This window comes from Homalodisca vitripennis, chromosome 2, assembly GCF_021130785.1.
Source record: "Homalodisca vitripennis isolate AUS2020 chromosome 2, UT_GWSS_2.1, whole genome shotgun sequence".
NCBI classification, from domain to species: domain Eukaryota; kingdom Metazoa; phylum Arthropoda; class Insecta; order Hemiptera; family Cicadellidae; genus Homalodisca; species Homalodisca vitripennis.
In genome coordinates, this window is record NC_060208.1 from 172,065,630 (window position 1) to 172,077,871 (window position 12,242).

The 12,242-nt window shown below is 34.3% G+C and overlaps 1 protein-coding gene across 3 annotated transcripts; it reads right to left on the reverse strand.

The window, feature by feature from the left end:
* Positions 1 to 757: 757 nt before the first annotated feature.
* Positions 758 to 11,981, reverse strand: LOC124355038. 3 transcript variants are annotated; one of them, XM_046805946.1, is made up of 4 exons: positions 11,903 to 11,981; positions 4,691 to 4,789; positions 2,492 to 2,549; positions 758 to 1,668 (listed from the first exon to the last, which is right to left on the reverse strand). In XM_046805946.1, exons 2-4 carry the CDS (start codon positions 4,787 to 4,789, stop codon positions 1,520 to 1,522), a joined length of 306 nt encoding a protein of 101 aa, XP_046661902.1. In that variant the 5' UTR covers positions 11,903 to 11,981; the 3' UTR covers positions 758 to 1,519. The 3 variants fall into 3 exon arrangements, with proteins under 3 accessions (XP_046661902.1, XP_046661903.1, XP_046661901.1); XM_046805947.1 differs by lacking the exon at positions 11,903 to 11,981 and adding an exon at positions 9,766 to 9,980 and having other exon boundaries at positions 4,691 to 4,799; XM_046805945.1 differs by lacking the exon at positions 11,903 to 11,981 and adding an exon at positions 9,766 to 9,969.
* Between the last annotated feature and the right edge of the window lie 261 nt (positions 11,982 to 12,242).

Below are 12,242 nucleotides of genomic sequence, written 5' to 3' on the forward strand. Positions count from 1 at the left end.
TGTTTTCCCTGACATTCGTTATTCTTCCTTTTATTCTTTATTCTAGTTTTTATGAAAAAATAATCTAAATTAGTAAAATTATTTATAGATTAAACGTTTAAAAAACCTGCAATTTAGGTTGTTTAGAAAATGTATGGAAACAGGAACATTAAGAACCCCTAGTCTTTCTCAATCCTCGTAGAAGTTTCTGAAGACATCATCAACAGACTATGTTAATTGAATGCCACGGATCTCTTTTGTGGATGCCACGGATTCGAATGCAGAATTATCGAATCCGCGTATAAAATGCACAGTGTCGTGGGGTCGTGGCTAGGGTTGGCAGCAATGACGAGTAGCCTACGCGGGCAAGCGGGAACGAGAAGTTACTGTGCTTCTTGGACAGATCACCGCAATAATTGGTGCGAACTCCGCATCTGAAACCGTTGTGTATAGGCCTAATACAATTAGTCGGGAAGAACCCTATCGAATTACCTAGAAAATACGGCTGATGTTTTAAAGTGGTACGTTATGGATAAGAACAATAACGTCAAAACAATCTCTTTTAACAGTAAAATCATAAAAATAAATTAAGCTTTAACAACTACCTAGAGGTAGTTATAATAAGGTAGAATTAGAATTCTACCTTCTGAGATGAAAGAGTTATAAGATAATACATCAATTAAATATCTAAAATGTTAATTTTTCTACAAAAATTGAAGGATAACTTCATATCGGTTTAGTTCATTAACTAATAAGGTAAAAACAAGATATCCTAAAATGTTTGTGTTAATTCACCTTTATTCCAACTACTTAAAAAATTCAACGTCTATTTTATGCATAACAAAAATACAAAGTAATCAATACAAAACATGTTTTTCATATTCAACAAACCATTTGCATACATTTACAAATGCATATTTTAAAACTACTGATTTTAATAAAACTTTGAATGTACAGTATGTTATGTGATTTATACAAAGATAAAGTAATAGTATCTAATAACAATTGCTGCAATTGAAATCTTACCAAACATTAGTGTTAAAATGGTAATGTATATTCAATATATCACACTCACTATAGGATATTATCTTTTATCGTTTCTAAGTTCAATTTCAAACTAATCAGAATCCACATTTTATTGTGCTTGATTTGAAAAAAGTAAGTAATTACTCGTATGAATTTGGCAGAGCAAAACCCCGTGTAAAGTTGTGAGTCAAATATAATTTATTTTATAATACGTCAGCATTTTATTAAAAATATAAAAAATAATGATTAATTTAGTAAGATCTAAAAATGAATTAATCGATATTTATAAATAGCAATATGTCTCAACAATAGCTACTTGATGGTATATTAACAAACAATAACGTGTTATTTAAAAATATAGTTTTATCACAGCGTATATCCCATATTGAATAACTATCTAAATCTGATCAAACTAGTGTTCAAAGTAGTGTTGAAAGCTACTCTATCACAGTGAAGACTATTCAGGTGCAGTGGAGTAGAATGTGCCGCGGTTTAGCCCTGTGTAACACGTGACCTAGTCGTAGTCACTGTCGTTCGCCTTGCAGGCAGGTATGGACTTGCAGGGCGATTGGAGACACTCAACCTGTTGCAAGTAGCAAACCTTGTTTGGAGGGCAGTCGTAAAGGTAGCAGGGGTTGGTGGCACTTACGCATGCATCGGAATCTGGACATAAACAAAATCCAGCAATCAATTTATTTGCACTTGTAAAGGCCTAGGGAGGTAGGGACAATTAACTTTAGCAAGAAGATGTTCAAAGGTATATTTTCATGTTCTCGCAGATACTAACACTACAGTTGTGTTTGCAATGTTTTCCGATTAATAACTTAGGAAAGATAGATAGCTCATGCATCTTCTACACGAATCTATTAAATCAAATGTATTGTCTGGACATGTTAATAGCTTCATCTATCGTAGCCTTATTAACAGTTAATTTGTCGTATGTGATAGTTTAGTTCAGACCTAGCATATTTACATCTGTTCTATGCATTTATCAAAAACAATAAACTCTTTTAGTATGTACAAGACTACTAAAATTGAAATTATTCAACACTTATGTATCCTATAACATTCTGACGCAACCTGTTCGATTGTAAACGCTTTCATTTTTAGTACAAATTATTCTCAGAAAAAATGACATTTAAATATATATGAAAACAACACTCATACATACACTCATACGTTGTTTTAACAGCCTTAAATGCGTTGATATTTTGGTTTTATTTACAACCACCACACGTTGTAAGTTTCATAAATAACATTACACAGGATTTTACAATAATAAAAACAAACATTGCTTTTAATGACACATTACGACGATTCATTCATTTCAATTACCACACCATATTGTATATCAATTAGATATTAATAACTAGACATTAAAGAATGTGTCGCTACAAATACTAAAACCATACTACACAAACAAAGAGACTAATTATCGATCTCCGACAGTTAAATGTCAAACCATATAAATGTTTATAATACTCACAGACTACACATTTTCCGTTCTGGCAGCAACCACCACAGCATTCCCCATTGTCATTGCACTAAAAAAGTGGACAAAGAATAAATGTTTAGTTTGCAAACTTAAAACAACACTTTTAGAATCAGATTCGAATGTTAATTACTTCATGGCTTAACCTCCGAACCTAAATTTGTAACTCAAATTATTGCAATTCCACTGAGTTATACATTAACAATTTCATAAAGTGTATTAATGAATTAAAAACCAATTTCCCACGAGTACGTTCCAACCACGTTCTTCGTCAGAGAACGTAGCAGTGCGGCGCGGCGTTTGGATTGGTAAAGTCATTTGATAAAGTTTTACAAAACCCTGTACTTATTTTTTTCTTATTTCGTCCAGCTCGACCTGCAGTGTCTTTGCCCTACTAACTGTACGTGTTCACAGGGCCATGAAACACGGAAAATACTACACAAGTGCGAATAGGATCTTCCTCATTAGCTGACAGCATGGATTGTTTGGTTGAGAAATTGATACGGTTCTAAAATATGTATTTCTACAAACTAAATTTAACTGCATAGTTATATACCACTAATATATTTTATTAACTGGTCAGAGCTCAAATCATACAGCCCCCATGCACCGAAACAGTTGCACGAAAATCTTCTACAGGCTTATTATTAAACCATACAGAATAATTTTCATATTTGATAGTACGATAAACAATTATAATGAACCCTTATTTTTACGTGGCTGAGTTTACACCCATATCCGGTATTAATGTGTTGATCTCCATTAGACAAATTGACCTGTCTTAGCCAAATGTTTGCGAGCTATGTCCGTAAGTATTAATTTTGTGTATTATTAAATAGTTATATTCGAGATCTTTTAGTAAATGTAACATTATCTTATAGTACAGTAAATCATAAAAGTAATTCAGTTCTTACTTTTTTGTTTTTTGTCTTTTTTATTTTGTCTTTTTTGTTTTTGCTTTTTGTGCTTAAAGTCAGTAGTGCAGTTGCACGTGCTTGACCCTTCTGGCGAAGCAGATTTGTGGTCACGATTTCTTCAACATTCGTAGTCAACATTTTGATGTTGCCAGCTTGCATAATGTTTTTTCATTATTATTATCATCAATGGATACAATCGGACATTAATTTTATCTTTAGTTTAATTATGACTATGAAATGTTAGTAATGAATGTTTCCTATACAGATATCTCGCAAAAAGGACTGATAAACCCAAAGACAATCTAAAACTAATCGTTTCACTGAGGTTAACACCCTTAGCCCTGCGTGAGTATGACGGGTTAGGATAATTATACCTTTTATAGGTAAGCATATACTGCGGGACTAAAAGTATTAATAATTAGACAGTTTCTATAGTGTGCCCGTTATTTCAAAAGTCCAATAGGATTACAAGGCGACTCTTACGCACACATTGTCACACGCGTAGCCGGCCTACCTGTCGTCCCTGTGATGGTGACTCATATAGTGGGACTTAATTTCCAAAACTGCTGTTTATGTTATTAATGACCTAACATAAACCTAACATAAAATGTTATTATGATTTTTATGTTAGGTTAATGCTTTTGTAATTTTTGAAATCTGCTTTTCATTTAATGAAAATAGAGTCCGAACACGAAATAACTCTGACATCACTGTCGCATCTTAGAAATAAAGAGGTCAATGATAACTTAATTTTTAAGATGCGTCACGATTGTCGTGTGCATTTTGTGTTTGGACCATAATTTCATTAAATAAAATGCAGAATTAAAATATTACAAGAATATTGACCTAACATAATAAATATGAAAATCAGCACTTTGCAGACTAAAGCCTAGTTTGTGCGACAAAACAAAAGTGAGGACAGGTAGGCCGTGCTGCGCGTACGCCGGTGTGTTCGCGTCGGGCCGCGGGTCGCCAAATTGCTAAGGTCTGGCCGTTTGATTGCACTTTGAACATTGTTCCTCTGTGGACGAAACGCATGCGAAATATTTCTCGGATGATATAAACCTCAATTATTACGTAGAAAACGCATTCGTAAACCCGAGAAATGTTTGAAAAAGAAATCTCTCTGATTATCGGTGATTAAACCGACTACGTTACCTTAAACTTGTCTATCTCTTATATTTGAAATTAATACTAATCCTTTAGCATTTAAAAGCTACGATCCTAACTTACAAATAGTATTTAATAGGATATTTACCCCGACATGTTAACTTACCGGCTTATCATACTCAGTGCATGCCTTTTCTTTGGGAGCAGCGATGACGACAGAGATACACGCTAGTAGCGCGAAACACACGAACCTCTTAAGAGCCATCTGCAACAATCAGAGAAATCAGAAAAATTATTCCACAGAGTCCTGAAGGTGTTTATATTATAATGTATCTTCGAATTTTTAAATCTGCTTTGAAGTTTTTACTTTCAAAATTTGTACAGTATTAGCCAACATATACAGTACTGAAATGGTAATTTTTATAATGGTAAACACAGTAACATTACATACAGATTTTAACAATAAATACGAATCAAAGGAAGCAAGATCGTTTAAACTGGGGTATTAACATGTCCAATGTGACACTCGTACCGTTCTTGTAGGTTTTGCATCATATTTATGAATAGGGGTTATTCCATTCTCCACACAGGGTTATTTTTTCTTTGAGTTGAACGATGGTAGATGGTGGGTTATCGCGGAAAATTATTTCTTACAACATTCCCCAGACCTAGGCGTCCGGTATTGTAAGATCGGGGAAGTGGGCTGGGTAAGGAAAGTTTATTCTAAGGGAAATGAGACGGTTGCCAAAGGTTTGTGGGAGGAAAGCAATGTTTTTAACGGCAGTTTGACTGGTTGCGCCATCTTGCTGGTACCACTGTGAATTTAACGGCAGGTTTCGTGCACGACAAAATCTCCTGAGGTCTCTCACAAAACGATCAAGAATCGCCCTATATCGATACTGATTTACAGTAAGATTTTCTCCACTGTTGCATTCAAAAAAGTATGATCCCACTATACCCCTCCCAGACACAGCGCACCAAATGGTTACACGCTTACTAGGCTGTGGCCTCTCTACAACATTGTCAGGACGTTCAAATGCAGGGAAACGTGTTGTCTGCTTGTTTATGAAACCATTAAGGTCACATGACACTCAGAAACTCATGTTCTTCATAGCATATTGCTAACATTGAAGCACAGTACTGAACTCTGGCTAGTTTGTTTCTACAGTTCTAAGGTTGTCCAATTTGTATCCTGTAGGGGAAACCACCAATGTTTTTGAATATTATTCGCATTAACGTATTGCTAATATTCAGTTTAAGAGAAGCTTGCATTAGGCTTCTTTTCGGTGACTGCACACTTGCTGCAACACTCTTCCGTTGTTTTCATTTTTACAGACAGTAGTTGGGCGACCTGAAAAGCCCTTTCGCTGTGTCAAAACATACCTGTTTCTCGAAATTTTTCGACGACGCTAAGAATTACAGCATTGCTGGGCGGGTTTTTGTGGAAATGTTCCTGAAAACGTAATGCAGTGTATGATAAGCTTGGCCCACCCGCACGTCCAATTCCGTATGAGCGAAAATAATGCTCTACGATACAAACTTTCTCTGCAGTTATTAGAACCATATTAGTAAAAACTAACCTCAAATGAGAAAGAAGTAATCAACACGAAGCCGTGGCAAGAATCGACAATCGAATCTGCTGATCGAGAAGGCAACTAAAGCTTATTCAGTTTCAGTACTGTTTATTATGGCTAATACTGTACAAACGAACCATCCAATTAAGGATATGTTCTGTGTGAAATAACGAGTAGTAATTTTAATCTTGCCATTCAGCAATCAAGCTCACGCCATGATGATTGCTGAATTCTGTAAGTAGCCTAAACACATTCCTTACAAATAGTAGAAGGGAGCGGGAAAAGTACATAAAGTTAAGTTTCCTGCTCCCAGAGAGCTCACCGAAATGTACGTTACGTTTCCAGCTCCTTGCATAATGAAACAGCTGTGCTTCTTTTGTTTTGACAACAGTTACGCTCAGGAGTTAAAATTAAATTGTTCTACCAGTTTTTTTTCCTTTTCGGTTTTCAAATTGAAGTTCGTGACATGTGGATTATAAAATAACATAATCGCTTTAAAAGTAGGCCTAACATGCAAGATAAGTCTTCCTTATGATTTGTTGGACAAGGCTGAACAAGACTTGATACCTAACATTCTGCAAGACAGATACGAAAATGAATACAAACATTTGCTAATAACTAAAATAAATAGTATATAGTGAATAAATATTTCGATATTTATATTTATAAATATTCTCCATGTCGGCTAGGTTACGACTCACACGAGAAACGCGCTCTTGCACTGGAAAGACGCTTTTATAGACTTACTATTCCATGACACTGTACCAAAGTAAGTACTTACTATAGTAATTGTAAGTACAGAAAGTGACATTTTCTTGTCTAGGTCAGGAAATCTCAAAGGTCGCAGGCAGTTTACTAATATTGTGTATGAAATATTTGCAGAGCTTTCGTTGAATTTAAATACATTTGAATATTTATGATTTTTAGATTGATTAAGAATATTTTCATCACCCGTTCCAAAGTGATTATTTTTGTACTCATTCGAATTTATATGCTCGTCATCGAACTCGCGTGTAAACAAGATCTCGTATTAAAATATACTTTACAAAGTAATGAAATGTAGTATATTTTACAGTTAAATTGTTATAAATAATTTACAGTTAGAATTTGAGAACCAATCATTATTTAAAGTATAATTTTTGTAAATTGTTCACTTAATTTTTAAATAGTACCATCAAATTGTAGTACGTAGTCACCTTGAACTAGTTTGGGAGGACGAGTATATCGATTCTCTATGTTGAATCACACTAGACAGTGGTCAGATCATGTTCAGTCCAGACTTGCACTCTTTTATCTGTTCTATTTCTACATGACATCCCACCAACTACAGTATCTTTAGCTTTACCTTAACCTTTAGAATTCACTATTTAGGTTGTTAATTACCTACTTTTGGACGTTAAAACATAATTTAAAATGAGGGGCATTTCCATTTAAGTGACTTATCAAAGATGTGATGCAGTCTTTAATTCACTTTTATAATTTTTTTCTACTTGCATAGTAGGCTATGAGGTAAAATATTGTGTCAATACAAAATACTGTTGTATTTTCAATGAAAACATTTGTTCCTAATAAAAACAATTTTTTCATAAATTTCCATACAAATATTTTTAGATATTTAAATTACAACAGTTATAAATATTCTAATTCTGTTTTTGATAAATACTTTTGGACGCACTTTTTCAATATTTATTCATTTGTACCATTTAAATCAACTAATTCTAATTTAATGTAAATCATTCTTAAAATTCTTCAATTTTGACTTGAAACTAAACGTATTAAAATGTCATTGGTATAGCAATACCCCCACCCCCACAAACAAATTATCCAACTCCCCACATGGGGTACGTAAGCGGACTATTGTACCTGATTTAGCTCGATATTGAAGCTCTGGCGTAGGCTACTTAAAATTGTTATTTAACAATTGATACAATACATAACATTAGGATAAAATCTAAATTAGCAACACAATTCGCACAACTCAGGAAGCTACATTAGCAACACAATCTACGTTACGTAGAACTAGAAAAACTGTAGGTGTGGATCAAACCGGATTTTTCTCGAATGTATAATTAATTGGCTGTATTCCCCCGTCCACTTCCTGTGAAATAGCGATGATGCGGTAGCAGAAATAACAGGAGCTACCGCAGTATGAAGGAGCGGTCAATGACCTCTTATGAAATCTCCGTGGGTAGTAAAACTGCCGTACTAGAAAGGTCTCACGAAATGTAGTAGGCCCTAACAATAATGTTTAAGTTTGAACAATATGACTTATTGTAACAATGTCATTTTGTATGTGAGTTGAAATTAAATTTCCTTTGAAGAACGCTACTTACAAATTCTAAAACAATCCTACAAAAACTTAATCTGCAATTTGAAATAAACTCCTAGAAATAGGGACTTTATATTAATATGGATTGCAAGATCTGTTTAAGGCATGCCCCGATAAAATCATATAGAATATTTTAAACTTTAAAGAATGTAGCCATAATAATCACATGATATATAACGTAGTAATATAATACATAATAATAATAACATATAAATACATTTGTTGACCAATTCTTATATTACTTTCTGTGGGAAAGCCACCCATTTAAAATTGTATATAAATTCAGTTCATCTCCTTTTTTTGCTTTGGGTAAACTATATTGGGTAAACAATAAGAGGAATCTAGTATGAAATGTAGCTTTTACATTTTGTTCCAATTATAACTAAATTTTATTACTAAATGTACATTTAGGTATTGTATTATTTTATATCATTGTAAAATTGTGATTTTTAATGGCTGATCGCAAGAACCACATCTTGAGTTTAGCAAATACATTTCTATAACTCAAGATCGTATTGCGGAACAGTGCAGTTATTTAACTGTTATCAGTTTTTGCTCGAAATAAAATAACCTCTGTTCAGTCATTTTGCTATACACTATATTTATTAACAGCATATTCGTATTGTAGGTGGCATCTATGGACTTGGCATTGCACAGTTCCTTCTTAATATTACTGTAAGAACCAACTACTATAATTTCAGGTAATATATACTAAATTCTTATTGTTCAACCTTACAAAAATATACAAGAGTTTCAGTTAAGGCTGAGCGTGAAAAAGTTAGGCCTACGAATTAATTTGTGGTACATTATTATAATCCCATATCATTAGAGAATGTGTCCAGACCACACACAAGCAAACTGTGTAAAAAAATAATAAAATAAACAATATAACAAAAAATTTAACAAATCATAATACAACTAATACTTCCATATAAAGTTCAACGATAAAATTTGTTACGTTATAACTCCACAAACGATACGTCGTTTCTCTTTAAATTTGTGTGTACATACGTGTAGTATTTAGATTAAAACACATTCTAATTAGTTTCATAATACTACAAGTAACTGGTTACAACTAACAAATACCCCAATGAGCAGTTTAAATCCGCGAGTAGTTTGTTAAATCACTTCTGATAACTAGCTCTAGGTAATAACCTGTTTTATGGAATGAATAAATTAAGTAGCACATCTATTTCCATGGTCAAACTGAGGGCCGACAGTGTCATTATAAATAAATCATAATTCTTCCAAGGCCGAAGAAGGCAGGTGTTGCTGTCTTTGTTCCATTTAGTTTATATTTTAACAAGTAACGTAGAAGGATCAACGATATTTACTTACTCTTAGTGGAGTGATGGAAGTATCCGCAATTTGATCGCACTGAACACTGAAACTGGCACTCGCGGAGAGACTAAAACTTGTTTACAAACAGTGACAGTCAAACAGGTTATGTATGTGGTGGTGGCAGTGGCGCGAATTCCAGGTGTGATGAGAACACTGATCAGCTGACCGCGCCAGGCACAGTCACAGCTGACTCACAAAGCTGCGTGTCGCAACTTCTCCACCCACCACCGCTGCTCATAATCAGCAAAACAACGTCCAGCCTCTTTGTGTTCAAATTCGCGACACACTTTGGTGAGTCACGCTCTAGCAATACTGCACGCACCGCCCGGATTCTTACGCGATGAAAAATACGCCTCCCTACAGCTTTCTATTGTCTCAAATAGGAAGAGTAACTTTTACAACAATGCTACATATTTCTCAGGGTCATTTGTTTCAACGATATCATAAAACAGTGGAAGTCGTAATATTTTCAATGATAGAAAAATACCGTCCTGGTTTATTTCTGGCCTTTTTACTCGTTATTATTTCCACGGATATTGCTTACTATGTTTCTCTAAGTGATCCTTTGGAGTTTCATAATACCTTTTTGAAGTTGACAAATCAGTGAAGTGTTTTACTGTTTGTAATACTCTTTTGAATGTTTGTATTTTTCACATTGAATTTATAATAAAAATTATGGTTGCCTGTAAAGTCGGTTTTACGGGCGAAGATTTTACGTGACAACGTCTTTTTCTCGGTAGAATATTTATTGATATGAATATTATTAAATTGCACAATAGGAACAAGGAATTGAATGAAAATAAGAATTGCACAAATTTTAACTATAGAAATATATTTTGTTTACTAAAACATTGTACATAATTTGAAATTAATTAAAATTTGTTATTGTAAATGGTAAAGTTGAATAAAACATTTACTAAAATTGGAATTTGAAATTCTTGCTAAACACAGTTAAATTCTAACTTCGCGCGTGGTGATTGGTCGGTTTAGTTCGTTTGTTTGGTCGCACTGTTATGACAGGTTAGAGGTTATAATTTGTTATTTTAAATGTTTGACTAGCAATACGCGCTGTTTCTTCTCAATCGACTGAATTACGATTGATTGCAGAGTGATTTAAACTAATAATTTACTTAACACTATCAACATTTGTCAATAGTATGACATAACCTATAAACTCAGTTTCTCAACTTTTGTGTCAATCTAACAATTAATCAATCAATCATAGTTTACGATAATGAAATATCAGTGTACAATTATTTACCTTTATTGTTGTAGTTGTTGTAAATGACGAATCTAAGCACTCCACATTTTCACGAATAAACATAGTTATCTGCTTTATCCCGTGCGGCGGACCCACAGTTATCTGCTTTATCCCGTGCGGATCCCGTGCGGCGGACCTACTGGACGGGCATCGTAACGTTACCGGGCGTTACACTTTTTCATGAGTGACTCCGAGCCGCAACCTAATTTAAGACGTTGTCACGTCAAAATGAAAGGCACGCTCTTCATTAGTCTAATAAAAGAACCGAACTGACACTAATTAAACAGGATAGTTTGTAATGTAGATATATGTAGTCCCAAAAATATTCAAATAGTTGAAACTTGGTTCAATAATTGATCTTATTTTATGGTGGGCACTTAAACATTTGAAAATTCACAACTCCGTTATTTGTGAACGTAGAGAAAAACATTGTTCTGAAATGCTTATAAGATTTCTTAAATGTTTTACTATAAACATTTTTGTTTGTTTCTCGAACGTTTTTCCAGATATTAAGTACATGTCAATCCCGTGAGAATAAATTAAAAATATTTCAGTTGTCACGAAATCTACGTAGCTACTTCTACCTTGGAAAGGACTATCTCAAATGAAACCCTATTAACTATCCGTTGCTTTTAAGCTAACCATAAACATCTTGGCAATAACTGTTTGTGACCGTAATGAGTTGCTTTTTATAGTTCAAACCTACTAATTGCACTATTACCGTATCTCAAAAAAATGTTTAGGGCCAGCCACTTCTAAAATGAAAATTCTTTGTTTACTTGTTAAGCATTATCGTTTCGAGTTTATACAACAAGTGTGATCGAGGACTGGCTGTACTTGTAGAGTACACTAGTACAGTATCGGTTAACATACCTCGGTAAATGAATGTGACGTGTAAGATGATGGATGTCCAGCTAGTTACTACGGGCTCCCCACACTGGAGTCCAAGGCCTCTCCCACGCCCACCCCTCCCATTGTCCTGCGAGAACTGGAGTGTGTAGCCCAGCCATGGGTCACACGACTTCGTGACTTCACTTGATGCTACGACTTTGAGTTTGTCACTGGAGTGATCACGCTGACAGTCCGATAACAATAGATTGAGATCGATGCGGCACTGGCAAAAGTCCACAAACAATTTATATTTTTAAATAGACTATCACTTTGATTTCTCTTGGATGTTACTCGCAGAAAACACGAAGTAATTTCGACTACC